At 37.9% G+C, this 21342-nt stretch overlaps 1 protein-coding gene across 1 annotated transcript; it reads right to left on the bottom strand.

The window, feature by feature from the left end:
- Positions 1 to 6: 6 nt before the first annotated feature.
- Positions 7 to 20982, bottom strand: FMO5 (flavin containing monooxygenase 5; the record flags this gene model as incomplete). Its single annotated transcript, XM_008583027.1, has 7 exons — positions 7 to 1131; positions 4349 to 4421; positions 10718 to 11070; positions 14196 to 14395; positions 17549 to 17691; positions 18481 to 18643; positions 20794 to 20982. Coding segments are annotated over 7 exons (1467 nt in total), but the record flags the coding sequence as incomplete, so codon positions are not given.
- Positions 20983 to 21342: the final 360 nt, after the last annotated feature.

Here is a 21342-nt window from a genome sequence, read left to right as displayed (position 1 = left end):
GTGACTGTATTAATCCATTCACTGAGTAATAAGTTGATGGATTAGTGGTGATCATGGGCCTAGTTTGGGGGGTTTTAAAAGGAGAATGCATGAGGAGCTCTCTGCCTGTTCCACCATCTTCTTCCATGTGCAATTCCTGTGTTACTACCAAGGAGGACCCTCAGATGTGTTCCCTGGACTTTGGACTTCCCAGCCTCCAAACCGGTAAGCAATAAATTTTGTTTTCTTATAAATTACCCAGTTCCAGATATTTTGTTATAAGCAACAGAAATGGACTAATACAGATACGTACAACTACTATAAGACCATTATTTATCTTATCTCTCAGGATACATACATTTGGTTATAATATTTTTTTTAAAAATTGAACTCCTAATAGAAAAACAAATCTCATCAGAAGAAGAGTTACACAGAGTTAGCCATTTCTTAAACAGATGCTAACTTATGTTCCCTACCATAATATTTGATAACAACTGCCAGCATTTATTTAGCAGATATCAAGAACTCTGCTAAGGATATGCAAAGATGACTAAAAGTGTATGTAAGCTCACAGTCTAGGGATTACTGGAAGGAAAAAGTGATGGGTCATGAGAAGAAGGGAGATGAGTCAATACAAACAAAAAACTGGGATTTCACTGTAGGAAAAAGAGAAAAGAGGATTAATGCTTTTGAAAGACAAAAGTAGATTTCTATATGAAGCTGAGAGTCATTCAATCTTGTCAGATTCCGAAGGCATCTCCAGATCAAGCTTTCCAAGGTAAGCCATGGCAATGATAATGGGACAGCTAAAAATAAGCCATAATTACAGCAAAGAAAACAACAGCCAGAATAAACCTGCCCATTGTCATTATTGAAGTTGTGGAATTACTTTTTTCAATTACTCTTGTCTTCAAAGGCTTCCTGATCCGATCATCTGTGGTGAGGATAGCTTTACGAGCCCCATCCCACTTTCCGGGGCCCTGCAAACGATACTGGATTGGAGTACAGGGTCCCAACAATAAATGTAATGCCAACTTGGGGTCAGTGAATGCGACAGACAGCAGATTGGGCCTGACCCCCAGCAAATCAGCAATCTCTTCCATGGTATCTATATAGTCTCCCTGAATGGTATGGCGTTGGCTGTCCACGTACCTGAAGTAGAAAAGACAGAAGTCATGGCCTCTCAACAATTTAATCAGTCAATCAGTCAATCAATGCTTTCTGAGTGTCTGCTATTGGCTCAATATTGAGCTAGGTGCTATGGAAAACAGAGAAGAAAGATAAGACATTTGTCACTGTCCTTAAGGACCTTATAATCTACTAGGGGAGTTAAGACAGATGTACATGAAGTAGGGAGAATATAAGACTTTTGGTAAATCATGTGGTTTTAGACTGCTAAGTAGAAATATAGAGAGGGGATAGTTAAAAGAAAGCCATAATAGTGAGGTCCTTGAAGGATGTGGAAGATATAGATAATATGAAAGCAAAGAGAAAAGCGTAAGTCAGGTGAATAGTAGAGTGAAAGAATAAAGCAGAGAGCAGGGCATGGAATATGAGCATGGACGTATGTGGAAATTACCCACAGAAGAGGAGGCATGTTGTGGGAAACTGGATATAGAGAGGCAAATAGAGCAGATCCAGATACAAAGGACTCTAATGTTATGAGAAAGGGAGAACCCCCCAAAAATTCTCAAGTAATTTTCAATTATTTTATGAGGGCAGTGGTGGTGGGGTCTACAGAGCAGGACTTCCCAAGGCCAATGTTAAATTGGAATCCTGAAAGGACACAGGAGTATGACATGCCAAAAGGGAGAACCCCCCAAAAATTCTCAAGTAATTTTCAATTATTTTATGAGGGCAGTGGTGGTGGGGTCTACAGAGAAGGACTTCCCAAGGCCAATGTTAAATTGGAATCCTGAAAGGACACAGGAGTATGACATGCCACAAGAGGAAATGGCCCTTCAAATGGGGCTGGATGGAATGATTATACCAAGTGCAGATTTGAAGAGCTAAAAGGATTTTTTAGAAAACATGTTAACAATGATGTCCGTGGGATTTGGAGAGCTAATGGGCAACTTTCACTTTTTACTTTCTATAATGAAAATAAAAGAAAGAACAGTAGGATGGAAAGGAAGTAAAAGAAAAGCTAAGTCAAGCTAATTGAGATTGAGAAATCCAAAAACAAGGACAGGAAAAAACGACAGAAAATAAATTTGAGGTAGAACTGTTGAGATGGAGTTCCAGAGGATCCAGTAGATAGTCAAGTAGGAATTTACTGAAATGGGATTAGAGTTTAGAAGAGAAGATAAGACGGGAAAGAATTTGAGAGCTTGCTCTTATGAACATTATGTTGGCTCAAGGGTTGGTAAGTGTGCATTTATTTATCATGAGCTATAGTATTCATGGAACCTTCACTAAGAGGTTTGCTAGTCCCTGCCTTGTCTTGTAGGATTATTATGAGGATTAAGTAAACTCAGGCATATAAAGTAGTCAATATTTATACACAGTCAGCCCTCAATAAAGATTAAATTATATCCTTGGGGACTGCTCAAAGTTAGAAGATGGTCAGACAAAAATAAGTCAAAGGAAAGAGAGGAGGAAAATTGAAATAAGATAGTTTAGTGCCAGAAAAGAAAGGAAAGAAAGCACTCTTCCAAGAAGGAAGAGATGTTTAAAAGTGCCACATGGTGCCAGTCCTCGGAGCCCACCAGGGACCAGAGGCGTGGAGAAGGGGAACAGATACACCCCACAACCAAGCACACCACCAGCACCAAGGAGCATGCCAAAAACATCACCTCCATGTGGGTGGCCCACCACAGCCACCACAATAACCATGGCTGCCGTGAAAGCAGCTAGACGCCACAACCACCACACAGATGGTCCGCCAGCCACTGGAGTGCCATTGACACAAGGAGAGTCACCAGCAGAGACAAAGAAAAGAAGAGGATGTCTCTCTCCACAAAGCCCATTTCAGAGTGACAGAAGAAGCGTCTGCTCTATGATAATATTGGGGGACTTGATCACACCTCTCAGCAATGGACAGATCATCTAGGCATCAATTAACTGAGTAACCATTATTCTTTCAGAAGGAGAGAAGAAATCTAGGGTAATTAGAGGGGGCAGGGGGGAAAGAATGGGGGAAGGGGAGAGATTGGACAAGGGGCATAAAGAATAATTATGATTTGTAACAATATATATGCTAGTAATATTGATTTGATCAACATATCTCAATGTTCAACCCCAAAAATATGTATAATCAATTTTGATTCAATAAATAAAATAAAATAAATTAAATTAAAAATAAAAATAAAAAATAAAAGTGCCAAACTCAGTAGTGAGAGGAAGGAAAAAGAAGTCATAAATAATCTTCAAGAGAGCAGTTTCAGGAGTAAGGATGGAAGTTACAATGCAGGGGGCTTTGGAGGGAGAAAAGGATGAGAATTTAGAGCATATAATGTAGAAAATTTACTGCAGAAGTTTGGCAGTGAAAGGAAGGAGGAAAATAGGAGATCACACGGGAAGGGTAGCAGGGTTAAATAAAAAGTTCTCCTCCCTGATAGGGGAGAGTTATGCTATTATAATCAGTTGAAGAAAACCACCTCTTTTAGGCCTGGAATGATTGTGCCTCTGGCTTTTTTTGCGAAAATTTAAGAACTTAGCATCGACTTCTACTTTGTCCAAATAAAAACCATCCAATGATTGAGGTCAAATTCTGAAATTCAGATTGCTAAATTATTGTGTTCACCAAAGCACCAAGCAGCTGGCTGATATTACCCCCTTCCCAAATCATGTGCACTGTTCACACCAGGAGCCACTGGGATCTGAGCGTGCTGTGACATGATGACAGCCAGCAAAGTGGCCACTGCAAATTTGTGATTCAACCATATCCACCTCTCATTAATTCGTTGTCACTCTTCCTTCTTCTGGCAGCTCTGCTAGCACTGCAAGTAATCCTCACAAAAATAGGACACCTGATTTTCTCCCCATATGCTTTTTCCTATTCTATATCTCTTTTAAGCCCTAAACATAGGTTTTCAAACACTTTTCTTGGGCTTTTCTCTCCTTTCCGATCCATAGTCAAACTACTGGTGCTATTTCTCCATTCTACTGTCCCAAACTACATTAAATTCCTTTTTCCTTCAAAATATAATCTAAATCCTTAAATTAACACCGGGATACTAATTATCCTGATTTGAGCATCACATATTGCACACAGGAATTGATATTCAATGTAGAACCCCACAGATATGTACAATCAGTTATGTTTCAATTAAAAAACACACAAGGAAGCTAAAGATAGTACCATATTACTCTTATTAAGAAATTAAGTAGAAAAAGGAACCATATACCTTCCTGAGGAATTTTTTACCTTTTTTCCATTTGCTCTTGAGCCTTAGTTATTTCTGCCATCATTTTACTTTTTGAGGGCAAAGTCTTTAGTCCTAAAGAGAAAAATTTAAATTTTAAATGTAAAATTACCTCAGTAGAAATAATAATCCCATTAACAATTACTATGCTATAGAGAATTCAAAGAAATACAGGATAGTTTTCTGTACTCAAGGATGTTACAATTCACTTGATCACCTTACTGTACCACCACCACAATATAATGACATTAACATCACAGCTTACTCCAGTTTACTTTGTCTTTGGAAGATATTTTTCCTACTCTGCCTTCTAACCAATACCTGCCTCCTCTCCTCTCTAACATACATAGTCTTTCAATTGGGAAGTATGTATGTATGTACATGAGAAAATGATAAATGGCTTAAAAGTATATGGAAAATGTGATACAAAGTAAAAGGGCAGGGGAGTGGGGGAAAACAGTGGCACTTGTACTCTTGATATCAAAGAGGTTTTATATCACAGAGAGAGAACGAAGTAAAATCACAATCTCAATCACATTTCAAGCCTCATTTTAAGTCTATGGAAGATAAGCTTCACCTTCTAAACTTTTTTATTTGGTAAGAGTGGGGAGTAAGGCTAAGGGTAACTCGTAACATACAATCTTGACAGATAAATTTAAGCACCAATGTACAAACAGTTCCAGTAGTAGGAGTTTAACACCTAAGACATGGCTAGATAAAGGTAGAATAGTATAAGTCAATATAAACAACTCTAAGCTTTAAGCAATTAGTTTTATGCCCAGATATCTAGGCACTATGCCATGTAGAAAATTTCAGCCACACTTCAAGGTGTTTCTCCACAAAATTCTCGAATACGGAAATTTGGAATGGGAATATATTTTACCTAATACAAGCCTTCTCTTTACAAATACTCTAATCAAGTGGTTCTCTCACTCCTCCTTAAACATCTCTAGTCATAGGGATCTGTTACTTTCTGAGGAGATGATACTTGGCTGCTCTAGTTGCTGGAACAAATCTGCCTCTATGCAAGTTGCAGCATTGGACCTAGCTCTGCCCTCTGGAGCCACAGAGTTTAATCTTAACATATGACAGCCCTTGAAATATTTGAAAACATTGAAAACAACTTCATAACTCCATTAAGTCTTCTTGTTTTCAGTCTAAACAGCACACGTTTCCTATATAACATGTTTCACATTCTCTGCCATCTTGGTTGCGAAAAAAAAAAAAAGAAAATTTCAGCCACACTTCAAGGTGTTTCTCCACAAAATTCTCAAATACGGAAGTTTGGAATGGGAATATATTTTACCTAATACAAGCCTTCTCTTTACAAATACTCTAATCAAGTACTTCAAGGTGTTTCTCCACAAAATTCTCGAATACGGAAATTTGGAATGGGAATATATTTTACCTAATACAAGCCTTCTCTTTACAAATACTCTAATCAAGTGGTTCTCTCACTCCTCCTTAAACATCTCTAGTCATAGGGATCTGTTACTTTCTGAGGAGATGATACTTGGCTGCTCTAGTTGCTGGAACAAATCTGCCTCTATGCAAGTTGCAGCATTGGACCTAGCTCTGCCCTCTGGAGCCACAGAGTTTAATCTTAACATATGACAGCCCTTGAAATATTTGAAAACATTGAAAACAACTTCATAACTCCATTAAGTCTTCTTGTTTTCAGTCTAAACAGCACACGTTTCCTATATAACATGTTTCACATTCTCTGCCATCTTGGTTGCCCTTCTCTGGGAACATTCTGGCAACTATATTGGTGTGTCCCTCTTAAAATATGGAACTCAGAAATTCAACACTCAGCAATAGCCTTCTGTGTCTTTCTATATGTTTTCTCATTTTAGGCATGGGAATTATTACTTGTATTCATATATAATGAGGAAACACTGAAATGCTTCATTTGAGATTAATCACAGGTCTCTTAGGATGCTCAAGAAACATATTTTGAGTGTTGATTTCCAAATTACTTCTCACAGTACAATCATCAATTTTACTTCAGTTAGCTAGAAACAGTACAGAGGAAGAAATCTATTTCTTGGCTGTGAGAGGCAGCCAATCCATTTAAAAAAAAAAAAAAGAAAAATACAGATGAGATAGACAGACAAATAGAAAAAATGTACCCTTGGTGCAGTTCTCTCTTAACTCTGTTCTTGCAGTGTTTCTTTGTTTAGACACATTATTGTTTTTATAATATTTCTTATTTCCCTTCTTCATTTCTTGCTTCCCTTCTTATATTTCCAATTTAATGGTCACAGCACTTGAGCAGATTCTTTTCTTTCTCTCATCCCCAACATGCATTCTCTTACCTAATCCTTTCAAATTTACCCATGAAATTTCACTCAAGTTTGTCTCCTCCTGCTTCTGTACATTGTGGTTACCTTGGTTTAAAGCTTTCATGATGTCCTTCTTGGACTTTTACCACAGGCTCTTAACTGACCTACTTCTTATTTCACTCCTCTCTAACACATCTTCTAAATTGCACATCTGATTTGACTCCTTCTTTCCCTATTAAAATCCTTCCATGGCTCTCTATTGCCTACATTAAATGCAAATTTCTTGCATGGCACCCAAGGTTTTCTTGATATTGCTTCTATGAACACCTCTAGCTTCATTTTCCTTAATTCCTATAACACTTTACTTTCCAGCATTCTAAACTATTTGTAGTCCCCAGAATTCAATTTGTTCTGCCATTTTTCTCTAACTTTGCATAAATACTAGTGATTTTTTTCCCTCTGTGGTCAAGATTTCCTTGTCCTTTAGTAAACTCTTTTTTTTTTTCCTTTTTGTCTTTTTTCGTGACCGGCAACGGATCGCAACCCTCAGTGTTGCGCTCGTACCGGACTGGGACCGGCTACGGGATCGCAACCCTCGGTGTTGCTCCCGCACCTCGCTCAGCCAGTGAGCGGCCGGTCTGTATGTGGGATCCGAACCCTCGGCGGGAGCTCCGCCGCGCTTCCCAAGCGGCACACTGTAGCAGTGCGCCACCAGGCCGGCCCGTTCTTTAGTAAACTCTTATGCAGTTGTAGGAGGAATTGGGTACTTATTGTCCACTACTCCCATAGCAGCTCTTTGCATTGCTATTGGAGCACCTGTTTATGATACAGTAAATATCTGCTGAATGAATGAACACATTAAATGTCTGTTTACTTGTCTGTCTTCCTTGCTTGACTCTGAGTTCCATAAAAATAGGGATTTTCTGTTTGGGCATATTTGCATCTCCAGCACCTACCAGAGGACCTGGTACATACTAAGAGGCCTGTAAATGTAAGCTGAAGACTGTTGTTGAACAGTGAGAAACTGAAGTTCAGAGGTTTTTCCCAGGGTTTCAAAACAGGATGGGAAGGAAGAGAGCCTGAATTATACTTCTATGATTGTAGGCCTTCCAGTCTGCTCTCAGGTCTAAGGCAGGTTACATTGTGTAATCCTTACTTTCTGTAATCCTGACTTGCCTCTGCACATTTCAGTGTAAAGATATATTACAAGAGAAAAGAGAGATAGCTGCCATTGTGCTCTTCCACTCCAGTCCAGCTTTTTAACATGACTGGAAATTGGCTAAGGTAGTTCACAAGCTGAGATCCTCAGGTAAGAAATTTGTACTTCAGTACAGAGTTTAGAACTTTATTTGCCTCAAGACTTAACTGCTATTCATTTGAACAAACATTTATTAGATACCACCTACATGCTAGGTGCTGGTTTAGGCTTGGAATACAAAGGCAAACAAACATGATTGCTTCATTTAAAGAGATTTCAATATACTACTAAAGGAGAGAGGAAACATGCATAGGCTTTTTCTATACAAATAGGAAGTAAAGGGAGGGTGTACTAAGAAGAGTGAACAGCGGAAGCAAAGGCACAGGGTCCAGGGGTACCTGCTGTGTTTGCTGTTTAATGGGTAAGTCATCCAGTGCATCTAGAAGACTGTAGGATGTATGGTAAAAAATAGTGAAACATTGCCCTGAAAACGCAGGTTGTATCCAATTTGTATAGGAATTTGAATGCCACACTGTGACATAATGTCTTCTTATGATCCAGAGAATTGGTATAAGTTGACATGATTTTCAAGGAAAGAAAGCTGCTGAATGAAAGTAGGATACCCCCAAGGGCTGCAAAAGAGCAAAGAAAAACAAGGCAAAGAAGTAGGTTTGATGTTCTAGAAAAGGGTGGAATATTTTCCTGATGAGAGAACAATACTTCTGGAGAACAGAAAATGGAAAATGGGGCTTGATAGGGGAAGGACAGGCCAGGAAAGGGGACAGGCTGAGTTGGGTGGGCATAAAAGAATGGGAGAAACTAGCTAATCCTAAGGGTTTAAAATTGTCACAGGAAGGTAGAATTCAGGGATGAGAAAGGCAAGAATTAGGTAAGTAGATAGGCAGGCCATGGACAGAACAAAAAAATGCAGAGTTCCTTTTGGAAGTTTGGTAAAGTTATACGGATTCTTCTGAAGATTTCTTCCTTCCAAGTGTTAGAAGAAAGCTGGAGCAATTAGCACTAGGCATCTGCTAGCATAGGAAGCTGGGCTTTTTGCATATTCTCCCTAATATCCCCTAATCCCATAGCCATAATGCATACTCTTCCAAATACTCATTTTCCCTATTCCCCTCAACCGTTCACTTGGTACTGGAAGAGTGCCAGTTGCTTAAACTGGAATACTGTGGTCTGTTTTAGTGAACCTTTCTCCCCTTACTTAATTGACCCAATTAACAGATCTATTTAGTAAGACTAGATTTTAGACAATCTAATGGGTTACTTGCATTTGGTTGCTGGTCCAGTGCTCTCAAGTAGTACATGATCTATTGGATAAGACTAAAAAGAATTGAGAAATGATAGAAATTTGGGGAAATTTAGAAAGATCTTGATCTACCGACTCTTAACACTATTGCTTTCTTTTCCTCTCTCTGCTAACATGAACATCTTCACTAGGGAAGAGAAGGCAGTAATTTCAACAAGAAATCTGAATAGTTTTAATTAAACATTAATAATGATGGCAAACTTTATTATAACTACTATAGAATCAAGGAATTTCTTCTTTAGGTCCTTTGGTTTTTCTATATTGTCAGGCTTGAATCTATTCTACCTCCCTGAACAAATGATCATCCAGCCATTTGGCATTTTTTTCCTATTCTGCTTGGATTCCAGAGGCAGTCCATTCCATCTTGAAATGGCACTGGCTGATAGGATAAAACGGTTTTGGGGTTTTGTTTCAATATTAAGCTGATATTGTACAACCCTCAAGATTTCACTCCTTGGTTCTGGTTTGATCCTTCGAAACTATATCAAGTAAATCTAATCCTTGTACCATGGGCCATCTCTTCAAATATATCTCATTTCTCCCCCAAATTTTATTTTCTCCAGGCTAATGCTCTCTAGCTCCTTCAGTTTTACTCCAAATGGTATGTTTTCAAATCCCTTAAGCCATTCTTATCTCTCCCCTTGTTTAATGCACTTCAGCTTCATTTTAAAAATATGTCTCTGGATGTGGTCTGACCAGTGTAGAGAAGAACTGTAATATTTTAGGACGTTAAAAGTTTTTAATGAGGGGCCGGCCCCATGGCACACTCGGGAGAGTGCGGCACTGGGAGCTCAGCGACGCTCCCGCTGCGGGTTCGGATCCTATATAGGCATGACCGGTGCACTCACTGGCTGAGCGCGGTGTGGGCGACACCAAGCCAAGGGTTACACTCCCCTTACCGGTCAAAAAAAAAAAAAAAGTTTTTAATGAGGTTACATTTAATTAAGCCTTTTGGATGCTCTATCATTCTGCTGACTCATACTGAGCCTACTATCCCAAATCCCAAAGTTTTTTTCTTATGTATTCCTAGACAAAACTGAAAAGGATTGATATGGGGGGAAGTGAGGACTTGAGAAGTTGCACATTCTACATTCTGGACTAGTCTTCAACCAGGTCTTAATTTTTGGCTGAAATTGAGTCATTACTATTTCTATTTTTGACTTTCTCTGTTTTGAAAAAAGATGAAATTCTTTTACTTCACAAATATATACCAGTTTTTAAAAGCTAGATGAGTGGACTCTAATCTGGAGTGCACACTAGAATCACCTGAAGAACATTTTTCTCAAAGATCGTATGCCTGCTCCATCCCACTTCAGACTTACTAAATCAGCATTACGATGGATGGGATCAAAGCATGCCTAATTTGGAAACATTTCCCCAGTGATTCTGATGTATGTCCATGGTTATAAATGACTAGACTCACTCAAAAATAAATTTTCCAGTTCTAACTTTGTACTAGGCACTCTTATCATCATACAGACTGTCCCTAGCTATTTAAAAGCAAAAACATAAATAGAAATAAATATACCACCAAGTAATTAAGTAGTCAGTTTCCATGGTCACTTACCTTTAAATACTTGAGTGGCCCAGCGTCCTTGGAGCTCTGCAATGGGCATAATGGCTCCCAAGGGCTGAATCAAGCCTATGATGGCAAGAGTTGGCCTTTCCAGGTTAGGGGGGAAGACCTTTTTATACAGGGATACCTTGTTTTTTACTACTTTGACAGAATCTTCAAGAAAAGGAAAGGCAAAGGTATAGCCTGTGGCAAAGATAACAACATCAATGTCATCCTCCCTGGAGCCATCCTCGAATATGGCAGCTGTCTCTGTGAATTCCTTCACGTTTCCTTTCACCTTCACCAGGCCAGAAATTATTCGATTTGGGAGGTCATCATTTACCATTGGATGCTGACCTAGAACTCTGTGAGTTGTGATAAAGACCAAGAGAAGGAGAAATAAGAGTGATTTTGAGAGGGTGAAAGAGAAAAATAAGTACCAACTAAGTAAAATTATGCTTTGATGGAGGTAGTTAAACAATATACCAGTGGTTTCCCCCTTGGTCTATCTATGAAATTCATGAAACGTCTAATTTACATCAGCTTGGCGCAGATCAGGGTGTCAGAGCAGATGTTGGACCCTGGATGGCATTGAAAGGGAAGGTGTTGGAGGAGTGAAGAAAGAATTTTATTTGAGGAGTGCATGGATGATTTCTCCACTAACAATAATGTTCTGTGACATGATAAGGCCACAGGCGATGGTTTCTATCCAAATATCAAGTCTGGCAGAACTAAACTATCAACATCATTTCCAGTTTCAAAGGCCCAAGAGCTAGACTTAGAACATCATTCCAAACTGGGTAATAAATTACATGTCTGTGGCAATTTACAGTTTATAAATTGCTTTTACGTGCATTAACTATTTGACTCTCCTACGGACTCCATGAAAGAGGCAGGACAGGTGTAATTATCCAGGTTTTATAGATGAGGAACCTGAGGCCTACAGAAGTTAAGTGACCTGCCCAATGTTACACAGCCTAGAATTTTAAAATTTATATCAAAATAGATTTCTATGAACTTCTTGGGATACTTTGGGCCCGTTAAGTAGTATTTCCTAGGGATGGCATAGGATAAGGGTGAAAAAAAAAAAAATAGCAGGTTTTCAGTGTCTTGGATCTTTCTAAAAAACTGTATTAATTCCTGAATCCTGAATCCTAAGTTAATAAGTTCTGACAATCCTCAGCCAATCATCCTCAGATAGAACTTACCTAGCCTGAGGAATATTATATGTTCAAACGATTATTACTGGTTTGTTGTATTTAGTTATGCTTTGACTCCAACCTTTAGGTAGATTCTGTTCTGCATTTCAACCTTACGATTTCATCTTTCTCTCCAAAGCTACTCCTTTTCACTAACAGTACCACCATAGTTGCCCAAGCCACAAAACTGTGAGCCTCATATCTGGTCACCAACCCTTTTTTCTTTCTCTCCTTAACATCCCCAGAATAGTTTTTTTTTTTAATCTATTCCCTGTCTCACTCGGACCATTACAGTTTTCTTCAAGGCTTCCTGTTTCATCCTCCCTCCACACCATTTTCAGAATGGTCATTCTAAAATGTGTTTATTATTATGTCACTCACTTAAAACCTTTCAATGGCTTTGGACTGTCTTCATTCTAAACTTTTTGTTTAGCAGAGCATACAAAGGTTTTCATGCCCAGTGAACCTGAAGAAGTATTCAGCCACTCTTTCACCTTTGCCATATAGTCCAGCCATACCAGATTATGTGCAGGTCCCAGAGCATAATGTATTTTTTGCTGTTCAAAGACTTTATACTTAAAATTAGAATGCTGCTCCCCTACCCTATTTATTTGGCTATCTCCTTTTATTCCATATAGCCTTAATTTATTTTGCAACCACCCAAGATATGCATGCTAAAATAATTGGGTGAAAGGTTGCTGGGGAATACAGTCTCCAAATATTACCCCACTGATTAATTTCAAAGGGAAAAATATCTTTATAATGGAGAAACCCAGTGCATACCACCTTATCTGAGTGATCAAATTTAGCATAATTTCTATGGGATAAACTGACATGTGGCTCCTAATGTGATCCACCAAGAAGATACAACGTCACCTATGTGATAGATGTCCCAAAATTATTTAACCAGAATATAATAAAGGAAAAACAACTACACAAGTCCAAATTTAGAGACTTTCTACAGAAAAATGCCTTGGATTCTTTAAAAAAAAAAAAGAATAGAGAATTATTTCCAACTTAGAAATATTAAAGAGACACAATAACCAAATGCCATGGTGTGATTGACACCTGACAGGATCCTGGATTTAAAAAAAAAAAAAAAAAAGCTATAAAGAATATTATTTGAACAACTGGGGAAATTTTAATATGTCAGTGTATTAGATAATGTATTTTATCTAATTAAGTTAAGTTTCCCAAGTGTGATAACTGTTTTATGGTTATGTAGGAGAATATCCCGTTCCTTAGGCAAATATGCTGAAGTATTTAGGGTAAAGTGCCTTAATGACTTCAACTCACTCTCAAATGGTTCAGGAAAACAATGAACTTATGTATGTATGTATGTTATATACGAAGGTACTTCAAAAAGTTCATGGACAGATTTGTATTATCTTTCAATTCTATTTTTCCATGAACTGTCTGAAATACCCTCATATGTGTGGATCTATCTTCATAGAGGGGGAGAGAGAGAGAGCAAATACAGCAACTGTTAATAGGTGAACCAGGTAAAAGGAAAATAGGTGCTCATTGTATTATTTTGCAACTTTTCTGTAGAACTGAACATTTTCAAAAATAAAAAATTGGAGAGAAGAAAATATTTAAAGTCAATCTCTAGAAATGCTTTCACAATCTACCACCCTGGCTATGTGACCATCCTTTATACTCTCATAGCATTCAATGTATTTCTTCATCACATTCTGTCGTCTTTCTTTTCATTAGAGTATTTAAGGTAAGACCCATTTCTCAACTCTGCCATTTATTAATGTTGATCTTGGTCCACTTACTTAGTTTCTCTGAGTCTCAAGTTTTATATCTGTAATATGAGGATAAACAGTACTAACCTATAGGGCTGTTCAGAGGATCATATGAGATAATGCATATAACTTATTTAGCATTGTGGTTGTCTTATAGAAAGCCTCCAAAAGGTAAGATGCTATTATTCGTATTAGTATTGCTATTATGTCTTTCCTCTCTATCTCACGCCCACTATGATGCCTGGCTTATAACAGGGCTCAGTGTTTGTTGGATGAATGAACAAATGATGCACTGCCCTCTGCTACCATTTTGTTGTTGTTGTTATTGGGCATCATGTAAAAAGAACTGATACTTGGGGAAACGGGAAAATTTTTAATGCCAAGGAGAATCAGAGACTGCAAACCTGTAGATCTTGGACTTCTGTGGAGGACAAGGTTTTCATAACGTATGGGCAGAGGTACCTCTACTTTAGCCTGTGTGAATCATCCTTATCCTTGTACTTTGGCCATTACCACCCCGCTCCCATCCTGGGAACATACCTGTGTTTAGGCTTCAGGCCAAACATTTCATGGTCAAACCTTTGGTTCATCTTTCTTTCCAAAAATGTGTTTAATAATGATTGATTACAAATCTTCGTCACAAAATACTTAAGTCGAGAATTGAACAACACATCAAAAGGATATCCATAGTCCCCCACACGATTCAGAATCCAAGTCCCTCTCCTGGTGCTAAGGAAAACCTGGAGCATGGGAGAAATTGTTTACTTTTGTCACTCTGGTTCATAAACCTTCAAAAATAACCCCATTTTCTTCAAGATTAAGTTCAAACTCATTAGTCAGGCTTTTTAGTACCTGCATGATTTTTTTTCATTTCCTGCAGTTTTCCTTCCCAAACACTAAGTTTACAATGAAATTGGTGTATTCACTTTCCAAGAACATGTCTTGCACTGATCCACCACTGTATTTGTTTAATGCCATTATGCCTTCCTGAAAAGCCCTCTTCTTAATTCTCCAAAGCCTATTCATTTTTAAGATCCAGATCAAGTCTTCCTCCTCCATGAAGACACCACTGACTATTCAGGCTGACAATTTTCTCTCCATTCTCTGAACTTCTCTAGCACTTATCACCTGTAAAACTTGTTAAAAAGTATGAAATGGTAAAGCTGAAAGCAACTGGAGATCATTTAATCCAAAACCCTCAGGCTTTTGGCCATTGATATTGTTTGTATCACTACAAAATACTCTATTATTTATCATTTATATCAATATTAAACTTTCTACACTCTTAATGTCCCTTCCAATATGTCTTCTCAAGGGTGGGAGGTATAACCTGCACATCTTTTAGTCTCCCTAGCACAGCATCATCACTTCCATTTGTTGAGATTCATGACCTGTAAGTTACTGTGCTAGGTCCTTTATCTATACTTTTATTTAATCAACACAAAAACCTCTTGAGGAAGGTATTATTATCCCCGTTTTATGGATGAGAGGCATGGAGAGGATGAATAACTTGCCTGAGATCATACAGGTAATAAGTGGCAGAGCTGAATTTCCAACCCATGTCCGACTGACTCCAAAGCCTGTGCTTGAGAAATGTTCCACTGATTATTTGATGGGAGAAAAATTAAGATTGCTAGTACAACAATAGGAAGCTGGTCAGTCTTTCTGTGTCCTTTGCTGGCTAAAGTACATGTCCAGATCTGATAAAAATTTGATATTCAATTACTTGACAAAAGTATCACTTTTTTTTACTACAAAACTATCTGGGATGGTTTCCAGAGCTGCAAGATATAAAAGCACATTGCTTCATGGTCTTTTACCTAAGCTCTCATGTAAAAAGATTACCTGTCTACAGAAGGATAAATCTTTACTTCACACATATATTCTCACTGATGGTGACTTTAAGCACTACAATAATTAAGTACTTTTACATATCACAATTGAAAGAGTATGCACAGTCTAAGGAATCATATGGTTTTGTGTGCAGGCTATATAACTTTTGACAAGTAATGTAAAAGCTCAGAACCTTAATTAAAAGGTTTTTATTTATAAAATAGTGACAATAATACACACATCACAAGGCTGTTGTGAGAATTAAATAGTTTTTATTTATAAAATAGTGACAATAATACACACATCACAAGGCTGTTGTGAGAATTAAATAGTGTTTTTGTAAAAGGTGTGGTGTATAGTAAACACTTAAGAAATGTTTAATGGCTGTCATATTTCTTATTTCAGTTTTCCATCTATACCTCAAAAAAATAAATAAATAAATAAATAAATAAATAAATAGTGTTTTTGTAAAAGGTGTGGTGTATAATAAACACTTAAGAAATGTTTAATGGCTGTCATATTTCTTATTTCAGTTTTCCATCTATACCTTGTTTTAAGCAAACATATTTAAAATCTGGATTTATAAGAAAAAAATTAAGGAAGATTGTGTAACCAATATAATCTCGTATGAAATTAATCTTGTAAGAAAGGGATGTTTTCTTTTCACAAAAGCATTATACCACAAGAATTATACCAAAATTTCCTTAATACACTGAAATTTATAAGTCCATTTAAAAATGCTGATTTACAAAAAACTTCTTATAAATACAATGTAATGTATAAAGCAAAAAGTTTAAGGGTCATTTAACAAAGTTGTAGCATCACACTTCCATTTAAAAAGACAGTAATAATTTGAAGCATATTGTGGAGAAGCACAGCTTAATTAAAGTTACTGAAGAACAACCAGGCTTCTACCTATTGCCAATAAAGTTATGATTCAATGAAGACAGGAATAATAAAATATAATAATATGTCTTTTTTCAGAATTTATAGTGAAGATACTTCCCTGCCAGGTGAAAATCTATGATACAAAAACCAAAACAAACAAAATGAAAAGCCAAAGAGATAAATTGCTTTAGAGCAAATGCCACTCCGTGCTACCTAACTGTACGCAAAGGCTGGGGCAAGATGCTTGCATGTGCCACAGTGTGGATGCTTTTTATACTGATATCCATGTTGTCCTTGGAGAGATCAGATTGCTTCTTTTTTCCATTTGGGGAGTGAGAAGGAAAATTCACCCACCATCCTATGAATGAAAATTTTCAATAACCACAGCGTGCTTTCTGTTACATAGGAACATGGCACTTCTGCTGGGCAACAGAAAATGCACGCTCTGAATACTGCATTGGAACAACCTCTCCCAGCAATTACAGTTGACCCTTGAACAACCTAGAGGGGGAGGGGAGGGGAAAGTAGGGGCACCTACTTCCCATGCAGTTGAAAATCTAGGTATAACTTTCCCCACATCACTACTTAAGTAGTTAAGTAACTTAAGCAGCTAAGTGCTTAAGTTCTTAAGTAGTTGGCCCTATGAAACCCACGCATACACAAAGGTGGCCCTCTGTTAATGCGGGTTCCCTTAAGGTTCAAAACTATATTGTTCAAGGGTCAACTGTTCTAGGTCTTCATCAAAGCCAGAGGCACACTCTGAGAAAATGGCTGATTGGGATTATGAGCACAGTCTGTGGTTGCATACACAAAGGTGGCCCTCTGTTTATGCGGGTTCCCTTAAGGTTCAAAACTATATTGTTCAAGGGTCAACTGTTCTAGGTCTTGATCAAAGCCAGAGGCACACTCTGAGAAAATGGCTGATTGGGATTATGAGCACAGTCTGTGGTCAGGAACTCATTCCTTAGCCTCATGCTAAGGAGCCCTAACTAGTAACTGTGGCTTCTCCATTAGCATCAATCATAATGTTGTCAAACTGAGGCAATGAAACGTTTGCCAAGGGCACTGATGGGCTATGTGCAAACATCCATACTTTCTGCTGGGTCCACCTGCAGCTCCTGGATAAGGATGAAGCTAGAGTGAAGCAAAGAAAATAATTTACTGATTCAAACCTGCTTGGCTGTGTGGCTAATCTCTACAGCCAGGTCCCCTCCAGAATTCCCAATGCCAATTATAATGACTCTCTTTCCAGTGAATCCCTCTGGGTTCTTATAGTCTCGACTGTGCAAGTACTGTCCTTTGAACTTCTCGATCCCTGAAAGAGAAGGGAAAATAATTATTGGGTGATGGTTTATATAATGGATATAATTTGTCAAATCACTTGGTGTCTTTGCAGAGTTTAAAGTTTAAGTGTATATTCTACATATGGTCTTCCTTTACTTAGATAGTCTCTTGCCTTTCTGAATATTTCTGCCAATTTTCTTTTCCCATAGCCTCAGAGCAGAACCTTGTGATTTCCTTATCATAAGTAGTTTGCTTAACTTAGGATCTATTTGTATTTTGGATTTGTAGACTCACAAATCCAAACTGCCTCAGAAAACCTCCATTCTCGTTTGTCTTTTCATCCCCTTAAATGCCTACTCTCATTTCAATTAGAGTATATGTGTTTTTAAATAGTCTAGAGTATATACATGGTATCATTTATTTTTCAAAGTGAAAATTCAGGCCAAAGACTGAAATTAAATTCTTCCAGCTTTCATTTCTTCCTTAGAAACCCAATATTTCAATTTCCTTGATTGCTGGAAAATTCCTCATTCAACCTAATGCTGATCAAGAACTCCACATTATTTCTTTTGATCCTTAGAAAAACTGAAGTGATTATAAAATTAAATAGACCTCTAATCTTCCTCTAATCTCCAAAGTTACCATTATCTCTACCCCTAAAATGGCAATGTTACAAGTTACCCCAAAATGTTTCAGGAGGAACATGAAGAATTGGGTAAGCCTTATTTCATCCCAAAGTAGAAATCGCTCAGACTCTCATTTCCCAGAGGTTAGGTTACAAACATGGCTCAAGGGTCTTCTTTCCCAGTAGGTTACTCACCAGGGAAACTATCCAGGGGTAGGTAAGCATTGGTGTGATGGCCGGTGCAAACCATGACTCCATTGAAGACACCCACCTCCTTCTTCCCTTCACACTCAGTGACTACCTCCCATTGGCCTGAAGTAGAGAAATCAGGCCGCTTCTTCACACTGCACACAGTGGTCTGAAAAGGAAAGTAATAGCCATGGGGGACTGTATCCACAGTCTATACAGTGAGCATCTTCCCTGACATGACTCTCCTTGCAGAATGTTTCACAAAGGGCTCATATCACAGGCCCCATCACACAATAGAGTCCATGCAGTGATATTTGATTTTCATACTCTACAAATAAGAACTGTTTTGTTTGGGGCTATGGTCAAAATGAGAAAACTCATATGAGACAACTGAATAAAATAAAAATAAAACAGAGCTGGAAGGCTAATGTTGTACCTTCTCTGCTTCTAGAAAAGTGCAAATTACTAGGTCTCTTGGTCCATGCCCTAACATATTGCAATATCTGAGAAGCTTGGGCTTCTCCTGTGCTTCTATGACACTCCATGCACTAAATGCCTATTCCTCGCCTGACCTGTACACATCTCAAGCCCTCTGGTGTCTTCTACCCAAAGTCCTGTTCTCACTGGCTAGCCCTAAACATGTGACTGAGCTATAGGGCTCCCTTTTCTGGTACAGTAGAAAAACATCTCAGTGGCTTTCATTTTATTTAAATGAATCTCTCCTTGGATCCTATAAATGCCCATTTGCAAGTAACTATAAAGAATGAGGCTGTGAGATGAGATAGTCAATGGTATAATTTTTAGCTTTTTAAAAAAATAAATAAATAATAAATATGGTTTACTTTACCCAGTCTAAGGAAACACCAAGAATATATTTCTATATTCTTCTAGGCCTATGACCATAACATCTTGATGGACTAATACAGACACCACCCCTGTACACCTTAGCCATCCCACACTGTTTATAGTTCCTCTCTATCATGTTCTTACTTTGACACTGGCTTCTTCTAGGCCTATGACCATAACATCTTGATGGACTAATACAGACACCACCCCTGTATACCTTAGCCATCCCACACTGTTTATAGTTCCTCTCTATCATGTTCTTACTTTGACACTGGCTGGTACCTTTGCCAGGATCACCCTTTTATTCCTTCCTCATTTGGCAGACTCCTACTCAGCCTTCAAGACTCAGCTTGAACATTATCTCTTCTAAGAAAACCTCCCTGGAAACTGATGCCTCTTGTCCTGATGGGTTAAACATCCTCCTCTGAGCTGCAATGTATCAATGTATAGATCTCTATAGCACTTATCACCCTGTAATTCATTTTATTTATTAATTATATTTATAATAAAAATTTTCTTCATTATTCTGTAATGTTAGACTGTGAAGTTATTGATTTTTTTTTTGTCTTTGCATCTTCACTGCTTAGTACAGTAAGAAAATTGTTAAGTGTTGTTTAAACAAGTGAAGAGAAGCACCACTGGGCTATAAATGACTTACTTTGAAAATTGTTACCAAATGTTATCATTTTATTGTTGTGGTTAAGCAGAAAAAGGCATAATTTAGCAGAATGATCAGAAGGTGGAAAATTAGGGCTTTTTGCCAGCTGTCAGAAACATCTATTACTTTATAGCTACTGTTAGAAACTATAGAAAAATCATAGAAGACTTTAGAGTAAGAAGGAAGTATTGAAGTAATCTAATACAATCATCTAATTTTACAAACAAGGAAATTAAGAGAAATTGAAGTTGGGGAACTTACTTGTCTAAGGTCACAAGTTAATTAGTGGTAGAGAAAGGACCAGAATTCAGGTTTTTGTTCCCCAATTCAATGTTCTTCCCTGTACACCAGTTAGCTCCTTTACTTCCTCAGTAATTTCCCAATGACTACTTCACAGAGTTATTGTGATCACATAAAACAACATATTGGAAATTAAGAAAGTATGAAAAGACTAAGCAGTAGTGGACAAGTTGTGCAACCAGAAGGTTTTAAAGTTCCTGTACCTATCAGTCCATTCTATAACTGGGAAAACATTTTACCTCATCTGTTTTATTGCAATCAATAGTGTAAATAAAGGCAAAGAAAACACTCTGGCGGTGGATTCCTGTGTCTGCAGACAAAATATATGAAAGAGAGACTTCGCCATAAGTATTTTTTAGGTAAGAGAGGACAAAGAATGGAGTCTTTGCCTGGATAGGATAGATATAAATACATATCCAGCCAATCCTTAGATGTAAGCACCAGCAAATGAAGCCATATTATTCATTTACTTGACAAACAACTTCAAACACAAAGATGCCCACAAAATTCCCTACCTTGAATTGAATATACTTCAGAAGATCAAATTCTTTGGCATACATCCTGAAATACTCCATGACCTGGGAGTTGTGCATGAAGTTAGGATAATGATCTGGGATGGGGTAGTCACTGAAGCACATCATCTCCTTAGAAGTATTGATGATCACTGATTTGTAAATACTGGCCCTTCCTTCTTCAGGATTTTCCTGCAGCAAATAAGAAGCATTCATAGCAACTTGAGAATTAACTTCATAAGTTATAAATAGCCAATAAGCATTTGAAGACATTTTCTGAAATACATGCCCATTAAAACAAATTACACACACACACACACACACACACACACACACACACACACACACCTCCACATCTCCCAATGTTTGCGACCCTGTGTAGTCACTTCCCCTTGAATCTGAGTTATTTTTATGACTTGCTTTTGATCAACAGCATAAAGTTGAAATGACACTGAGTGACTTCCAAGACTAAGGCCTTGCAGCTTCTGCCCGTGTCTCACAAAGCTCACTCTGGTAGAAGCCAGCAGCCATGTAAGAAGCCCAACTACCCCG

This window comes from Galeopterus variegatus, unplaced genomic scaffold (genome assembly GCF_000696425.1).
Source record: "Galeopterus variegatus unplaced genomic scaffold, G_variegatus-3.0.2 Scaffold2798, whole genome shotgun sequence".
NCBI lineage: Eukaryota > Metazoa > Chordata > Mammalia > Dermoptera > Cynocephalidae > Galeopterus > Galeopterus variegatus.
The sequence above is the reverse complement of the archived record's forward strand: the minus strand, read 5'-3'. Positions and strand labels throughout refer to the sequence as shown.